At 38.5% G+C, this 19,275-nt stretch overlaps 1 protein-coding gene across 6 annotated transcripts in view; it reads left to right on the plus strand.

The window, feature by feature from the left end:
- Positions 1-19,275, plus strand: part of NNT (nicotinamide nucleotide transhydrogenase) — a 259,323-nt gene that overhangs the window by 215,523 nt on the left and 24,525 nt on the right. For 3 of the 6 annotated variants that reach the window (XM_030881977.3, XM_030881978.3, XM_030881979.3), the window contains exons 20-22: positions 10,558-10,676; positions 12,741-12,856; positions 14,401-16,356. In XM_030881977.3, coding sequence (XP_030737837.1) covers positions 10,558-10,676; positions 12,741-12,856; positions 14,401-14,550 — 385 coding nt within the window. In that variant the 3' untranslated portion in view covers positions 14,551-16,356. Of the gene's footprint in view, positions 1-10,557; positions 10,677-12,740; positions 12,857-14,400; positions 16,358-19,275 lie in introns of those variants that run through there. The other 3 variants (XM_060295754.2, XM_030881981.3, XM_070045136.1) reach the window with 2 other exon arrangements.

A 19,275-nucleotide genomic window follows, 5' to 3' on the forward strand; every position in this document is an offset into this window, starting at 1 on the left:
ACAGATGAGCATTTATATCACAAAATGTATTTCAATAGACTATTATAGTTTCAGGTTACATTTATTAAGGGCTTATGTATGCCAGGCAGTGGTCTAAAGTATAAAAAGCTCTTTACATGAACTGTCTCCCTTAAATCTCACAATAATCCTCTGAAGAGGCTTTATTATGAATCCCATTGTACACATGAGGAAAGTGAGGCACACGGGTAAATTGTCCAAATGTTTTGAACGCAGGCAGTGGCACTCTAGAGCTTTTAACTGCTACTCTTTACTACTTCCCTGAAATCTTTCTCTAAAAAGAGATGATAGAAAGTTTGAGTCAGTGTACTTCGTTGGGCACACTATGTTCCTTAAAACCCTTTCTGGGCTTCTCTGGTGGCGCAGTGGTTGAGAGTCTGCCTGCCGATGCAGGGGGAAGCGGGTTTGTGCCCCGGTCCCGGAAGATCCCACATGCCGCGGAGCGGCTGAGCCCGTGAGCCATGGCCGCTGAGCCTGCGCGTCCGGAGCCTGTGCTCCGCAACGGAAAAAAGAAATGGAGGGTGGGGCTTCCCTGGTGGTGCAGTAGTTGCGAGTCCGCCTGCCGATGCAGGGAATGCGGGTTCGTGCCCTGGTCTGGGAAGATCCCACATGCCGCGGAGCGGCTGGGCCCGTGAGCCATGGTCGCTGAGCCTGCGCGTCCGGAGCCTGTGCTCCGCAACGGGAGAGGCCACAACAGTGAGAGGCCCGTGTACCGCAAAAAAAAACAAACAAAACCCTTTCCTTCCCTCCCTTTATTTGAGTCGCTCTAATAGAGTGCCAGGTACTGGGGGAACTGATAAATAAGAGACAGTTCCTATTCCCAAGTTGCTCCCAGTTTGGAGAGCACAGTCTTCAGCCAGTTCCTATGCTGCAGTGCATCGTAAGGAGGAGGAGCATAAAGAAAGAATTCTGGGAGCATGAAGGCTTTTTCCGTGATCGCGTTTTAGTAGTTATTCCCCTTCTGTAGCATTACGTTATGGACAAGGACAGCTGATCCTGTTTTGTGAAGCATGTATACAATAAAGATAATTTTCATGGTTCATGGGGAAGAACCAAAAGACTGGTAGGCTTTGCACTTTGGAATTCTGGATATTCTTCATGTGGTGATGGAATGTTGATGAGCTTTGGCCCTTAGTTCCTGGCATTTGCTGGTCATGGGCAACCAATGTCCGATATAATTAACTTTAATCCATACTTTGAAGATTAGCCAGTTGCATGGGCCAGAATTGTTGTAAATTCACATGGGCTCATCAGCCTGCACATATATATTTCTCCAAATTTAGTGTGTTCTGTCATTTCTCTCAAAACATTGGCATTCTCTTGGAATCGCCTGGCATGTGTTTCTTTCCAACTTTAGATTCTTAAAGTTTACTATAACAAATTATTATGCAAACAGATATAAAGTGATCTGTCCTTTGGGATATTCAGCATAACATGTTAGTTAGCTTTATGACTGTTTACCCTTCACAACTAGCTCAACAGAAACATTGTCTTTATGCAGTCTGCAGCTAATCAAATATTACAATAATAACAAATACATTTGGAGGTCTTTAATTTCTAATTTGGACCAAGACACCTCACTTAAAGCATAAAGATGATTGCCAGATGGAATAATTTAAAGATAAGCAAAGGCAGCATTAAAAACAAATAAATAAATTAAATTTTTTTTAAATTACTGGAATCAAGGAGGGATACAGAATTGAAATACAAAAGTAAACCACAAAGTATGTATTGGTTTACTCAGCTAAATTAGAATCTCTGGTTCATGGAATTTTAGGACTAGAAAGGGAGTTTGTGGTAGGCTGAATAATGGCCCTTAAGATACCCACCTCCGAAACCCCCAAACCTGTGAACATGTTACCTTATATGGCAAAAGAAACTTTGTAGATTCAGTGAAGATTCTGAGCTGGAGAGATGATTCTGAATTATTTGGGTGGGCCCATGTAATCACTAGGGTTCTTACAAGAGCGAGGAAGGAGGGTCAGAATCAGAGAAGGAGGTGTGACAATGGAAGCAGAAGTCAGAGTGATGTAGCCTCAAGCCACGGAATGGGGGCCTCCAGAAGCTGGAAAAGACAAGGGACGGATTTTCTCCTAGAGCCTCTGAGAGAAGCGCAGCCCTGCCAACACCTTGATTTTTTAGCACAGAGAAACTGATTTTGGATGTCAGACCTCTATAATCAATTTGTGTTGTTTTAAGCTACTACAATTGTGGTGATTTGCTATATCAGCAATAGGAAGCTAGTACAGACCTTAAATGTCATGTTAGCACAGTGACTCTTAGTCTTTCTTAAGCCTCACCAATCAGGTTTTGGGGAGAGGAAGGGACCTGGGGGAAACAGGAAGCACTTATTGATGCTCAGAAGGATTGGGAAATTAGGAGAAATTTTTTTAAAAAATTTTATTTATTTATTTATTTTTTGCGGTACGCGGGCCTCTCACCGCTGTGGCCTCTCCCGTTGCGGAGCACAGGCTCCGAACGCGCAGGCTCAGTGGCCGTGGCTCACGGGACCAGCCGCTCCGCGGCATGTGGGATCTTCCCGGACCGGGGCACGAACCCGCGTCCCCTGCATCAGCAGGCGGACTCTCAACCACTGCGCCACCAGGGAAGCCCTAGGAGAAATTTTTGGTGTCCAAGATTTACTATGAAGATCTCAAAAGAGCACATTCATTGCAGTTAGTAGTATAGGACTGAGGTAGAGCAATGTCTTGCAGCTGTTCTGGGAATCCTCAGTTCCACCAAAGCTGCTGCTCTCTCTTACTAGTAGTTTTTATCCCTCCTCCTCCTCCCATGAATGAAGAGCTGTCTCAGCTATCATAACTGCCTTGACTATGTCCACTGCCAGCCAACCATCCTTTACATTTATTTGTCAAATCCCCTTGAATCCATTTTGTACTGAATTGGTGGTTTGTATGTCAGCTCAGATGAATGAACCTGTCTCTGCCTGATCCACAGAAAAGCCTGAAACTTTCCCTAACTAGGAGATTTGTTCTAATTGTTGACAGAAAGTATTTTTTTTAAGTTAATTGCAACTCTTTCTCTTGCATTTGAAGACTGTTTTCTTTTCTTCTGTTTAATGAAAATGAGGAATATTTGGTCAACTTCTGTTTTATTTGGTCTGCTTGAAAATCAGTTTTGCCTTTCTTTTTCTAGCCAATTTATCTTTTTTCACTTAGAGCATGTTATTTTCTAAGTTGTTAGGTATTTTGTGTTTCTCTGGAAACTTATCCAAGTGCCCTCTGATCCTTTTAAGCTGCAACTCCCTGAACTAAATCTAGTTATTTAGTTTTATCATTGGATCTAGTCAGTGGTAGAAGATAGAGTACCTTTTCCTGATGTGCGAAAGCAACCCTGCATTAATTTTGAATGTTGACTTGAAATTGACAGTTGAAATACAGAATGGCATTAACTTTGAATACAAATCAGCTGATTAATGCAATTTGATATGTTAACTATATTACTAAGAACCTCCATAAGTGAAATGACCTTTTCAAACTAAAATTTTTGATTTTAAGATGTGTTCTTTTGGAAATTATTTTGTTTCATCATTATTAAAAAATAATGACACATGAGGGTCCCTGAATTTAATTATAGAATCTCTGCCTTTGATGGGGCACATTCTTTGTGCCTTTAGTTCTTCCACTTGATATTTAATTGTTTTGTGTTTGTTTTTGTAGGTCCTTTTCTTCTCTTGTGTTTCCCACTTAGAGAAGTTCCTTTAGCATTTGTTGTAGAGCTGGTTTGGTGGTGCTGAATTCTCTTAGCTTTTGCTTGTCTGTAAAGCTTTTGATTTCTCCCTCGAATCTGAATGAGATCCTTGATGGGTAGAGTAATCTTGGTTGTAGGTTCTTCCCTTTCATCACTTTAAATATGTCCCGCCACTCCCTTCTGGCTTGTAGAGTTTCTGCTGAGAAATCAGCTGTTAACCTTATGAGAGTTCCCTTGTATGTTATTTGTCGTTCTTCCCTTGCTGCTTTCAATAATTTTTCTTTGTCTTTAATTTTTGCCAATTTGATTACTATGTGTCTTGGCATGTTTCTCCTTGGGTTTATCCTATATGGAACTCTCTGTGCTTCCTGGACTTGGGTGGCTAGTTCCTTTCCCATGTTAGGAAAGTTTTCGATTATAATCTCTTCAAATATTTTCTCAGGTCCTTTCTGTCTCTCTTCTCCTTCTGGGACCCCCATAATGCAAATGTTGTTGCGTTTAATGTTGTCCCAGAGGTGTCTTAGGCTGTCTTCATTTCTTTTCATTCTTTTTTCTTTATTCTGTTCCACAGCAGTGAATTCCACCATTCTGTCTTCCAGGTCACTTATCCATTCTTCTGCCTCAGTTATTCTGCCACTGATTCCTTTTAGTGTAGTTTTCATTTCAGTTATTGTGCTGTTCATCTCTGTTTGCTTGTTCTTTAATTCTTCTAGGTCTTTGTTAAACATTTCTTGCATCTTCTCGATCTTTGCCTCCATTCTTTTTCCGAGGTCCTGGATCATCTTCACTATCATTATTCTGAATTCTTTTTCTGGAAGGTTGCCTTTCTCCGCTTCATTTAGTTGTTTTTCTGGGGTTTTATCTTGTTCCTTCATCTGGTCCATAGCCCTCTGCCTTTTCATCTTGTCTCTCTTTCTGTGAATGTGGTTTTTGTTCCACAGGCTGCAGGATTGTAGTTCTTCTTGCTTCTGCTGTCTGCCCTCTGGTGGATGAGGCTCTCTAAGAGGCTTGTGCCAGTTTCCTGATGGGAGGGGCTCGTGGTGGGTAGAGCTGGCTGTTGCTCCCACTTGATATTTAAAGAACATAAAGTTAAAATATTCTGTACACCAAATACTTTGTGTATACCCAACAGTGCCTTAAAATACATAAAAAATTAGTTTCAATTTAAGTTCTTCTTGGCTGAGATTTGGTTTGTTAATCTTGGTAATTTATTTTATTAGGTATTATAAGGAACTGTTAGCTGGGGAGAAAAAGAAATACAGACTCTGCCCACTTAACCAAATGCCCATTGAGCAAAGTATCCAGACGTTCTAACAACTACTTATTATTGATCAATTTCAATAAAGTAGCTGTCAGAGAAAGCACTGAAAGTCTTTACTGATTTTTGTTTTCTTTCTCTGTTGCGCTCTCTTTAAGACCTTGCAAAATCCTGCTCCTCATTCAAGCTTTACTCCTTAGACTGAGCATGTGCTGCTGCTGATTTTTATCTGAACCAAACTTTATTATGATGGTGGCAAAATGGTGGTCTTATAACCCCACTACATTTATCAGTTGATGGTCTACCACTATAGGGGAGAGTGTTCCCACCCTCCCTTCCTTCCTTTCATCCTTTCCTTATTGACTTATGAATCTGTTATCAGTCTTGACTCATGAATTCCCACTTTCCATAGTGGGTTATAATCCATGACTATCCTTATTTATTTATTTTAAATTTATTTATTTATGGCGGTACGTGGGCCTCTCACTGCTGTGGCCCCTCCCGTTGCAGAGCACAGGCTCCGGACGCGCAGGCTCAGCGTCCATGGCTCAGGGGCGCAGCCGCTCCACAGCATGTGGGATCTTCCCGGACCGGGGCACGAACCCGCGTCCCCTGCATCGGCAGGCGGACTCTCAACCACTGCGCCACCAGGGAAGCCCTATCCTTATTTATTTTGATGTTCAAATTACTTTCTTTATACACCTTAGTGTCATACGTGCCTTTAAAGACCCAGGTCCGTGTCATTCTTTCATGCGCATTTAGTTTGCTTTGTGCTCTGCCTTCTTTCTCACTTTTTGTAAGGATTACACAAATTCAGTCTTTCCTCTTTTTTACAATTCAATTGTTTATTACATGTAAGTGAGCTTTACCTTCTCTGAGTTTGTTATTGTCTTTTTCTTACTGCTTCTGTTATTTCCTGTGAACCTAAGGGATTGTTCATCCCTCCCCATCATGGAAGAAAGGTTTAAAAGTCCTGAACTAGAGACTGTGATGCTTGTTTACAAAATCAGGCACCTCTGAAACTTCATTCGTCATGCCTTTTCTTTTTCTACATTCATGTAATCAGCAGGCTTAGGAGTATATTTTGGTTATTTCAATATACTGCATTTTTCTCTCTATATTTTATATTCATGCTTAAAATTCTATATTATTGTTAAAATATTAAAATGACATTCATGTTCAGGATTGAGGGTTAGTATTAATAACTCCCATTTAATGAGCATATAGTTTGGTGCCTGGAGAAATTTTTTTTTCAAATGTTTTATCTTATTGCCATTGTAGAGGTATTAAAATTTTAAAGTAGACATCTCAACTCAAGAGTCTGTGTAACATTTTGGAAATGCTTTCTTTCCAAAAAAGCATTTTCCTCAAATGCTTGAGGCAGTTTGAAAATAGCTGCAGTCGTGCTGAATATAGTTTGTGTTAACTACATGGAGAGTATGAACATGAATTGTCAGTATTTTGCCTCATTTCTTTTGTTTTCAGGAGTGATTAAAAACCCTGGTTTGGAACAGACAATGACATTAGGATAGCAGTGTCTAGCCAAAAAAAAAAATCTTGGTTTTAGAGAACATTTAAAAATTTTTACTCAACTGTTGAACTGTTACATTTCCAAAAAATGATTAATTTTATTTATTTATTAATTTTATTCTCACCAAAATAAAGTAGTAAATCAACTATACTTCAATAAAAAAAAAAAAACTGTAGGTAGCCCACTGAGGGCTAAATGCCTTTTAAAAGAGTCTTACATATACACACCACTATATAGAAAATATAGAAAATATAGAAAATAGATAACTAATAAGGACCTACTGTATAGCACAGGGAACTCTACTCAGTACTCTGTAATGGCCTGTTTGTGGAAAGAATCTAAAAAAGAGCGGAGGGACTTCCCTGGTGGCACAGTGGTTAAGAACCTGCCTGCCAGTGCAGGGGACACAGGTTCGAGCCCTGGTCCAGGAAGATCCCACATGCCACAGAGCAGCTAAGCCCGTGCGCCAGAACTACTGAGCCTGTGCTCTAGAGCCCGTGAGCCACAACTGCTGAGCCCGTGTGCCACAACTACTGAAGCCCACGCACCTAGAGCCCGTGCTCGGCAACAAGAGAAGCTTCTGCAATGAGAAGCCTGCACACTGCAACGAAGAGTAGCTCCCACTCACCGCAACTAGAGAAAGCCTGCACGCAGCAACGAAGACCCAACACAGCCAAAAATAAATATAAATAAATAAATAAATAAAAAAGAGTGGATATATGTATATGTATAACTGATTCACTTTGCTGTACAGCAGAAACTAACACAACATTGTAAATCAACTATGCTCCAATAAAAAATTTTAAAAAGTCTTAGATTATTAATGGTCCATTCTATACAGTTCATTCTACCTCCTACGCCTAGTAATTTTTCAGAACCTACTTCCCCATCATTTAAGAGGTGCTGGTAAATGTTTTTCATTGTTGCAGGTACTTTGTGTACTAAGAGACATTTTTTTCTCCTATGTCCATGCAAATACTTAATTAAATTAAAAAAATTTATAGCTTATAGTATTGTTTGAAACTTTCTGGGTGCTCAGTTTTTCTCAACACTGTAAATTGGATTCTTAGAATTCCTTATTTCACCCATTCAAGCAGAGATAAATAGGTATTTCTCAAACCTCTTCTACAGAGTTTAATATAGCCCTTGGCATGATGTGGGCTTGTAATAACATCTGGTTAGTACTCTATGGGAAAATTGAGAGAGAGGGAGCTATTAAGTAACTTACTGAACATCATGTAACTAGTTAACTTGAGCTACTAACTAAACAAAAATACCTCTTAAATGCTTGACTATACTGCCTATATTGTATAGTAGTGAAAAGACTCTTGAGGCAGAAAGACCCGAGTTTGACTTACAGGTTAGCTATACTAAAAAAGTTGTGCAAGTTGTATAGCACATCTCAAAGAGTCAGTATTAGTCATTGTGCCAAAATATATGCCAGCAGCCCCTCTTACATATATTCTTGCTCTCTTCTTTTTTTAAGGTACAGGAATGTAGCTCTAAAGCCCAGTTTATTTAACTAAGTCCTGGATTTGAATCAGCTGCTCTAAATTCTAATTCTTGTTGGAGATTATTAAAGATGATTAGGGATAGAATGAAATAATATATAAGAAATTTGTAAATTATATCACAATATAAAAGCATGAAGTATTAATTTATTTTAAATGAAGTTAATTTTTTCCCACCATAAAATTGTTCATTCTCATAGAAAATTTGAAAAACATTTTTAAATAGAGGAGAAGTAAAATGATTATCTGTTGTACAACCACCTAGAGATAACTGTTTTGTTTCCTTTTAGCCCTGAGTTTCTGGTTTTTTAAACATAAGTTGATTATTTAGGAACTTTCAGCGGTCCCAGAATGAAGATTATATAAAAGAGAATTTGAGGGACTTCCCTGATGGTGCAGTGGTTAAGAATCTGCGTACCAGTGCAAGGGACACGGGTTTGATCCCTGGTCCGGGAAGATCCCACATGCCATGGAGCAACTAAGCCTGTGCACCACAACTACTGAGCCTGTGCTCTAGAGCCCGCGAGCCGCAACTACTGAGCCCAGGCACCACAGTTACTGAAGCCTGTGCTCTCTAGGGCCTGCGTGCCACAGCTACTGAGCCCACGTGCTGCATTTACTGAAGCCCTTGTGCCTAGAGCCCGTGCTCCGCAACAAGAGTAGCCACTGCAATGAGAAGCCCGCACGCCGCAATGAAGAGTAGTAGCCCCAGCTCGCCGCAACTAGAGAAAGCCCGCACGTAGCAACGAAGACCCAATGTGGCCAAAAATAAATAAAAAAATAAATTGATTAAAGAGAACCTATCATTTGATATCTTGTTTTCCAATTACAAGCTCCCCAGTAATTCAGGCTCTTCATTATCAGATTATCTTCATTAACTTCATTCAAAGATGTAGAAAACCATATATCAGTTATTTGGACAATATAAACAGCCATTTTATAGCTCTTTTCAGGTCTGCCTTTGGGAGGGGTCAATTCCTATGCTTTTTTAATCTGTTCCTAACGCACTGTGTTACGAGTGGGGAGGTCTGGCTTGGCAGCAGTTCCTGTGAAAAGTAACCAGGCATCTTTTTTTTTTTTTGGAGTACAACTCCTTTACAATGGTGTGTTAGTTTCTGCTGCACAGCAAAGTGAGTCAGCCACACGTATACATATATCCCCTCTTCCTTGGATTTCTTTCCCAATTATGTCCCCACAGAGCACTGAGTAGAGTTCCAATAGGGCATCTTACATAACTGTCAGTGATAAAAACCAGCAGTGTGGTGTGGGAGCTGTTACAGACCTAGGCTTCTGAAAGGGGCCTGAGGGTATGACTTTCTTGCTGTGCCTTGTGCATCTAGATCACATCCAGCATATTGTATTTACGGTGGGGGACTGAAATTTGAGCTGGACAGTGACAATATAGGAACAGGTGACTAGGACAGCAGTGAGTCTAGAAGTCCTGTCAGTCATTGAACAGTTGAAAGAATTGAAGATGTTTTGCTTAATAGGCATCCTAGGTTAGCTCAGAGGAATCCACATGTGAAAGAGGGAGTAGACCCTCAGACTACAGACCTTGGAAAGCAATGAGTTGGGGGTTCTTTTTGGTTTAATATGATGAGCGTGTGTGATATATATGTAACTATATATATAACTATATATATATAGTTATATATATAACTATATATATATAGTTATTGGGATTTTCTAGTAATGGAATAGAGCTAGAATGGAGTTAGTTTCTGTCACTGAAGGTATTTAAGCTGAGGTTGGATGGATCCCTGCCTAGAGGTAGTATAAAATGCATTTCTTCACTGGATTCATTCATTCATTCACTCACTCACTCACTTTTTATTTGGTCCTTCCTGTGTGCTACGGACTGTGCCCAGTGCTGGGGAGACAGAGATCAATACTGTGGGCAAGAGGTTGGATTACATGACTTCAGGGATCCCATTATGGCTGTGGTTGAACGAAATTGCCTGATGCTTCGGTTTCTTTGGCCTTAATAAAAGAGCAGATATCTGATTTGTGTATTACTCTGCCTTTCAAACACTCCAGCGTGTTACTATCACATTTATTCTGTGATGTGGAGCAATGCTGCATATTACTCGCTGAAAGTAGGCCTTTAACTTACGTGCATGAAAGTGTTTTTCATGGCAAACGTTTAATTCCAGGCTGACTTCAAAAAGATTCAAAAATTATAAAGTATCGTGAGAGAACATAATGCTTATTAAATGTAAGGTGATATTATTAATGTTGTTGGGAGTTCATTGAACTTAGAACATATATGGAAGAGTCAGGTTCTAAAGTCACACTTATTTTTTTGAGAGGAGTTACAGTTTGTATATACTGAGATCTTGAATCTCCAAACCTTACTATTTGTAGATTGACCGTATATCTAGACGGATTCTATTCCTGCTTGTAGAGATCAGATAGTACCAGGAGAAGCAGAGATGCCAAGAACAAAGTGTGCAGATTCGGAGGTGATATTGGGGTCTCTGTACGTTTCGGCCCATCAAGTAAGGCCAGCTGTTCATTTGTTTCACGTCTAGGTTTGGAATTCACCCAGTTGCAGGCCGGATGCCTGGTCAGCTTAATGTGCTGCTGGCTGAGGCTGGGGTGCCGTATGATATTGTGTTGGAGATGGATGAGATCAACCATGATTTCCCAGGTAAGTGATGGGGATAATGGTGAAGTTTAGGTGTTCTTAGATGAATAGAGTGATGCCAGTCTTAGGGCATAAATTGTGGGATTACTGAAGACCTACTAGTCAGATGAAGAGTAACCTGCTCCTAGTAAGGATGCAGTTGAAATTAAATAAGCGAAAGACAGTACTGAAAAAGGTGCAACAGGTTTGTAAGCAGCATGGGTCATTTTCTCCCTCTGAGGAGATCTGAAGGATGGTGAGAATCTTGGGAGGCAGTGCAGTGGACTGCATTGCAGAGGGATTTGGAACAGACCTGGCTTTGGAATCCAGGTCCTGAGTCTCATTTGCTTGTGGCCTTGAACTAGGTACTCAACCTCAGGTTCCTCATTTATGAAATTGCTTCTGCTGATGATTTAGTGTCTGATTCTTGCCAGTGTCTGAGATTTTACTGGTTTTCAGTTGTACCAACTCGTGGTCAGTAAGTAGTTTTCTGTTTTCTTTAAAGTACTAGGACTTCACTAGATAAGGTGTTGGACTTTGTGGCTGTCACTGGGTGGATGTTGAATGCTAATGACATTTGGCCCAAGATCATGTTTGTTAAAATTAAACCAGTTCCCTCTGGCACGTATCCACTGTAAACTTAAAAAGTACTGTTTATTAGAGAAAAATAATGAAATTGTGTGTATGTCTAGATTCACATGGCATTTTTGGCAGAGTTCTAAGGTACCTTATATTACGATCCTTAAAGAGGGAATTTAGACCATTTTAATTTTATGCCCCCTTTCAGATTTCACTGTTGCTAAATTATGTGTGAAACCTGCCAGTTCCAGGAATTATGGACACAGCTTTAATATAGTACAGACTCTTAGACCATTTTCTTTTAGACATTGAATTGCATATTAAGTAGTCATTTTAAAAGTTGAAAATGGAATGCAGATCTTTTTTTTTTAACATCTTTATTGGAGTATAATTGCTTTACAATGTTGTGTTAGTTTCTGCTGTATAACAAAGTGGATCAGCTATACATATACATATATCCCCATATCTCCTCCCTCTTGCGTCTCCCTCCCACCCTCCCTATCCCACCCCTCTAGGTGGTCACAAAGCACTGGTCTGATCTCTCTGTGCTATGTGGCTGCTTCCCACTAGCTATCTATCTTACATTTGGTAGTGTATATATGTCCATGCCCCTCTTTCACCTCGTCCCAGCTTACCTTTCCCACTCCCTGTGTCCTCAAGTGCATTCTCTACATCTGCATGTTTATTCCTGTCCTGCCCCTAGGTTCTTCAGAACCATTTTTTTCCTTCAGATTTCATATATACGTGTTAGCATACGGTATTTGTTTTTCTCTTTCTGACTTACTTCACTCTATATGACAGGCTCTAGGTCCATCCACCTCCCTACAAATAACTCAATTTCATTTCTTTTTATGCCTGAGTAATATTCCATTGTATATATTTGCCACATCTTCTTTATCCATGTCACAAAGAAAGAAAACTACAGACCAATATCACCGATGAACATAGATGCAAAAATCCTCAATAAAATACTAGCAAACAGAATCCGACAACACATTAAAAGGATTATACACCATGATCAAGTGGGATTTATCCCAGGAATGCAAGGATTCTTCAATATACGCAAATCAGTCAGTGTGGTACACCATATTAACAAATTGAAGGAGAAAAACCATATGATCATCTCAATAGATGCAGAAAAAGCTTTTGACAAAATTCAGCACCCATTTATGGGAGTGCAGGTCTTTAATGTTACCGGCAAGATCATTTTGGGATCATAAAAGAGCTATAAAGTCAGATTAGGTAGATCCATTGAGGGGAGGGAAAGCATAATAATGCAAGCTCCAGTCAGGGTGCTCAGGTTCAGATGCAGGACCTATTGCTTTTAAGCTGTGTGACATTGGCTAAGTTACTGAACCTCTCTGATAAAGCTCTTTGTACAATACCTAGCACAAATGTTTGTCCTGTAAATTTTAGCTTCTGTTGTTGTTGTTATAAAGTCAGGTCACCATAATTTGCCTGAAAGTAAAAGTGACCCTTTTAATTTTTATATTTTCTTTTATTATGTAGACACTGATTTGGTCCTTGTAATTGGAGCTAATGACACTGTTAATTCAGCGGCTCAAGAAGACCCCAACTCTATTATTGCAGGCATGCCAGTCCTCGAGGTCTGGAAATCAAAGCAGGTAAAGTTTCAGACTTGTGTTTCATTCTGATAATTAAAGGTCTCTTAAAACACATACACAGAACTTTCCTTGGTCACTTGATGAGAAATGATGATGCCTTTTAGGAGGCTCAGGAGTTAGAGTAGATTTAGGGTCCAGCTGTCTATATCCAGCTTCTGTCTGTTCTGTGGTCACCAGAGAACCTGAGTGAATGCCCTGATCTCGATTAGAACTAAAAGAGATTATCTGGATGGATTAACACAATCTGTAACTACAGCTGAAAAAGGACCTGTGAGCTTTTGGGATGAGTCTGGCTGAATTCCAGGCCGAGTCCAGTGAAGCAGATGGCTTCCCTCCAGGACAGTGAGTCAGTATCATCGCGTTCACATACGAAGATGAGCACATTTTTTCATTTAAGTTTTTTGAAAGGGAATTTGTATGTTATGGAGTGTACAGAAGAAGGGTGATTTAGAAAACCAGATTATAACATGGAAGGAAGCAAGCTCTGCTCACAGCACATTACTTCTGAAAAAGCTAATTGCTAGATTGTAGAGAATGCAAACGCTTATAAATTTTCCTCTGCCCCGACTGGGCAAGTCTCTTTACACTCTCAAGTCATATCTGCATTTTAAGAATCATTATAACGTAACGTATATTTTCCCTTTAATTTGTCTCTCTTTATTGTAAATGTGTGAGTTTTAAACATAGTATTTGTGGTGAGTGAGTAGATACGACATGCACTTGTTCATGTGTATATGGACAGTTGCATCGATCACCAGTATTTGAGTTTGTAGGGTACATTACTGTATCAATGGTATATGGAACATGAATAAATTTGCTCTGCTTCCATTTTTGAATAGAATGCGTGTCCTAAAAGACCATAGAAAGGCTTTTCATTTCATGAAGAATTGACTTGATATTCAACAGGACAGCAACATCCATTAATTAATTAATTAACATTAATTGTAAATGTCTAGAACACATCAGTATTAGAGATGGATGGACTTACCCCTTCATTTTTCTTCGTGGAAGCATTCTATTAGTAATTAGCTCTGTTCTGTGACACACTAGATTGCTCTTTGGGTTCTTGTCTTATATCCTTTCTGTCTCATATCCTTTACTTTAAAGCAATGGACTAAGAATCATACCATTTTCCCACTCAACTACATTTATCTTAGGATGGGTAGTAGAAGCTTATGCACTAAATTTGTTCTCTTCAGCCCATTCAGAGAAAGATGCTTATTTTTCTGACTAGAAAATGTTATACATAGTCTTTATAGAGAAAAGCACTGAGAAAAAAAATCACTTATCACTTGGAGGTACACTGTTGTTAACATGACCTTTTCTCTAATGGATATAAGAGTATGGGCACATTTAAATAATTAAAGTTAATACAGAGTAAACATGCATTTAAAACTACTCCTTGTGTATTTTAAGTCTTTGTAGTAAAGAATTAGTAGTGGTACCTGCTTTGTTCAAAGTCAGGGCAGGGCAATGTTTGTTTGCAGAACAAGTCCTGGCCAGGTCTGTTAAATACACCATCTCACTTAATCTTTGGTTCTTAGGTCATTGTTATGAAGAGGTCCTTAGGTGTTGGCTATGCTGCAGTGGACAATCCAATCTTCTACAAACCTAACACAGCCATGCTTCTAGGCGATGCCAAGAAGACGTGTGATGCCCTTCAGGCGAAAGTTAGAGAATCCTACCAGAAGTAAAACATAAAGATCAAGCTGTTGTCTAACAAAGCCACCTCTTCACTTGTGGGAACAGGCAAATAAGTTATTAACATATACAACTGATACACATCTATATCAGAGCTCTTGAAAGAAAAGGAAGACTCTGAAGAAAGCAAAGCAAATACAGGGAAAAATTTCAAGAGCAACAATCCCTCAATTTTAAAAAAAGGATTGACAAGTCTAAATGTCTTCCTGTGCATAGTTTTTGTGTTACGAATTCCAGAAGTATTTTACACAAGGAGAAGGAACAGCGTCATTTTAGATGTAATCCATTTGGATTTTCCTCAACAGTCAGCAGTGTTTTAAGAAATTAGTCTTTATGAATTTTTTAGGACTTACATTATACATAGATTTGAAAAAATCTGACTCAGTGTAAACATTACAGCCACCTGCATTTATGTGTTTTCAACAAATGTGACTAATTTGAAACTTTCATCAACTCTTGAGCTGTCCTCTTACCATTTAACCATAATCTGAATTAAACATATCACATCAGTTTCAATTTTTCAAACTGTACTTCTGATTCTATATTTCAGGGGTGTATTTTCTCACTTCTATTTTAATACATTAAAGGACTAGATAATCTTTCAGAGATGCTGGAAACAAATCATTTGCTTTGTATGTTTCATTAGAACACCAATGAAACATACAATTTGAAATCAGCATTAATTGTATTTTTTAAACCCCATTTCCAATTGGAGATCTCTCTAATTTCAATCAATTTATAATGTGTAGTACTGTGTTAAGTGCACTTGAATGGAATTCAACTATTTGACTAATAAAATGAGTTCACCATGTTTGCATAGTGATGTAGCAATTGTCTCTGGTGACGAAAGGCTAAACTCAAGTAATTCTGCCTGTTATTAATATCTGAGGAAGATTTTGCTACCATGAAATAGATGAGATTAATCTGTCTTAACTGCTTGGAAGAATAATTTTTTTCCCAAATCAGAGTGTGTTTTAAGGTGTTATGTAAATGATAACATTTGAGAGAAATGGTGGCACTTTTTAGCTACCTCTTTGTTTAAGCGCCAGTAAAGATTATGTCTTTTTAGCACCAGTAAAGATTATGTCTTTTGCAGTAAAAGTGTAGATTTTCTTCGTGACTTTGCCATTATGCCAAAATCTCTGTATAGGTTGAATGTGTGAAGAATATTTGGACTATCTCTCTCTCTATATATAATTAATTTGGCATTAAGTTTCTTGAAACAATTATTAACATGTAAAAAGTATCTCTAAATCAGAAAAAGAAATAACTGGTGTGAAATTTTTTACTATAATACTCATGTTTATTGAGTTGAAAACTCATAGTATTTGTTGGTTTAGTAATCAGTTTCTTTCTTGCTGTGCCTGAGATTAAGATCTGTTTGTGTGTGCATGTGTTTTAAATCAGGAAAGAGTCCTTTTTAATTTTTAAGTGGTAAATGCAATTTGTTAATGGATCTCAGGTCATTTGTAACCTCAAGACTGAATTATATCATGAAAGTTCTATTAGAAGAAAGTAAATAGTATCTTGAGTCATGCCCTTTTCCTTTTCTCAAAGTAGTTGTAGGTATATCTGGGAAGCAGCAACTTGGATTTTTTTTTTTTTTGAGATAATTCATGCATTCAATTTAAATTAAAATAATTATACTTTGATTTATTTCCATCATTTATAGTAAATATTTTTCTATATTTTAAAAATTTAGGATGATCTCATTTCTTTGGTACTTGCTAATCCTTTGTCATTCAGTTGTGTTAATTGAATTGAAAATTCATGCTCTGGTTGGTTTTATTTTACTTTATTGTTTAAGTGATTTAAGGGATTTTTAGATATTTAATTTCTTAAAGTAATACTCCAAAAGATTGTTGATCTTGGGTTATTAATTATGGTGAGGTCTAAAAGCAACAAAAATAATTTTTGTTCATCTTATTTTATTATTCCTCCCTTTCTGATAAGTCATATAACTGGTAAATAATGACTTATTTTTATTCTGTATTGATCTGTTGTTCGCTATGTCTTTTTGAAATTCAACTAGAAATAATTTTTTTTTTTTTTTTTTTTTGCGGTACGCGGGCCTCTCACTGTTGTGGCCTCTCCCGTTGTGGAGCACAGGCTCCGGACGCTCAGGCTCAGCGGCCATGGCTCACGGGCCCAGCCACTCCGCGGCATGTGGGATCCTCCTGGACCGGGGCACGAACCCGTGTCCCCTGCATCGGCAGGCAGACTCTCAACCACTGCGCCACCAGGGAAGCCCTAGAAATAATTTTTTAAAAATCCATTATACCCTACAATCTGTTACCAAAAAAAAAAAAGGGCAGTAAAGTGCTAACATTGATTTGTCTTTTTGCCCCTATTAACCATCCTTTATTTTCTCATGTTTGTCTTAATTTGGGAGTTTGTGTTTAAGTTACGCATCCAACTAAGGAATAGTATATAGTAAATGTATAAGTTTTTATACATTCTATCTATCTATCTATTGATTTATCTATCTAACCTTGGACAGTTTTCTGATACATAAATCTCTTTATCATTCTACATACTCTTCTTTCTAGGGTTGTAATAGAGAGACTAATAGAGAGGACTAATCTGTTCATGCAGTAGACTTTCAGTTTTTCCTGAGCCAGTGAATATCATTTAAGTATTTGGTAATGAATCTGGAAGGTGGGCCTTGGCCTTTCTGATTCCATTTAAGTCATTACCCTAACTTTCAGATTTTACTGTTTTCCTATCCAACACAAATATGGGATATATTATGTATCATTTAGCTTTAGGGTTTAATTCAATTTATCTGATCCCAAAGCCTTAGTTTGTATAATTAATAACTTATAACCCATATGTTCATCTGACTTAGAGGCAAATTTTCTAGTCCCCTAAGGCATAAGTCTTTTTAATTAAGGCATTTTAGTACTGGAAAGTTGGACAGCTCTTTTGTATAGATAGGGGAGAATAGTTCAGATATCTAATTTATAGCTCTTGCCAGTTTTTGAGAGTCTTTGCCAACAAATATTACTGGGGCAGAATGTAAAAAACAAAAACAAACCCAAACCCAAAACTTCACTCCAGTGGCAGCAACTTTCATAATCCAGCTGCTCTTTAGATTCTCAAGGGAAAGAAGAATTAGGTTAATTAACAAGGAGGAAAAAAAAAAACTTTTTTAAGTGAAATTTTTGAAGTGTTGATTTACTAAGGCAGCAAAAATAGTAACATTTGAATTTCAAAGCACTCAAGATTGCTGTTCTTAAACTCTTATTTCTTAGACTTATGTATTGGGCTGAGGAATTGAACTATTTTCTTCACTATTTAAGTAATTATAGACATTTAACATGGTATATACTGTAAGTCTGGATGCAGATCTTTCGGATGCTGGTAAAATAGTGATATAGATGATGAGACAGTAATTAGAATGACCAATATTTGAAACTGTTACATATAATGATTAAGATAGTGGTAGGAAAAAACAGTTGGATCATAGTAGATAATTCATTGGGGGGAAGAGTGGAAAACCATATTGGATCTCAGTCATGTTGATTGTCAAAACATATGACTGCCTTGTTCTATATGAAATATTTGTACTTCATATTCTTGCCAAAGATTACAGCCTTGAGCTCTGCTTATCAGTTCTTTGCAAAAGCCATCTGTGAAGAATAATACTAATGGAAAGATTGCTTAAATGATATGGAGTCCAGTTTGCCCCTGGATATTTCAAATTTCACTCACAGACCAACTTCTTCAGAGAACTGGGTGCTTGGGCTGCATTGTCTTGGTCACTGTGAGTAACAAAGACATGAAGGCACTGGAACGGAGAGGGTGCTGGTGAGTTCAGGGGGAAGTCCATGTGGCAGCAGTGGACTGGCAGGGACCAGAAGTGGTTGTCATGGACTTTGAGAAGAATTGAGGAGGGGATGTGGATTTGGGGTATGCAGGTGACACCTGAGGTGATGGTGGCCAGTTCCTTCCCCTCGCAATGGAGAGAAGTGAAAAGGGGAGTGAGAACTCAGCAGGGGGCCAAGGGCGCTCCTGTTTCCTCTACTATAAAGATGGAAGAGGAATATCTGATAAACTTTTTCTCATTCTCCTTCCTGTTGCATTTGGGAAGATGAAAAACACAGCAGCAATGTGATCTGATGTACAGGATAGTAAAACCCCATGGAATGAGTCATTTAGGAATTGAAATAAGGCCATTTTTTCCCCCATCCTCCTACTTTGTTTTTGGTTTACAGTAGGAAAAGCAGAACTTGGAAACTTCTACAGTAAGGTATAGGACTACATTTAGCCTGTGAACTTTGATTTAAACCAGTCCTTTCCTGGAACTGATTTTTCAAATGCCAGTGAGTTGCTATCCACCAGCCTTGGTTTTTTTCTTGCTTCTTTCTCCCAGTTAGGGAGTGCGCATTCCGGAGTATAATACGGTGGGTAAACCAGTACAGCAGAGTCTTGTGCTGGTTAATTCTATTCAGACCTTGCGATTCTAGTCCTCTACTGCACACACAGGGTTAGAACTGAAAGGTCACATCTAAAGCTCTCCAGAGAAATGGGAGAAAGTGTGACTAAATACATAACTCCTCTGAATTATGTCAGCAGGGTGATGATTTTTTCCCCAGAGGGATGAAACAGAATGTCATGGCTTTATCTTTAGAATGTTTCGTCACTACTCTCCAAGTTTACTGGAATGCTATGCTTCAGAAATCACACCTTCTAGAAAAGGCCTTTGAAAGCTTTCA

Source organism: Globicephala melas, chromosome 3 (genome assembly GCF_963455315.2).
Source record: "Globicephala melas chromosome 3, mGloMel1.2, whole genome shotgun sequence".
Lineage (NCBI taxonomy): Eukaryota > Metazoa > Chordata > Mammalia > Artiodactyla > Delphinidae > Globicephala > Globicephala melas.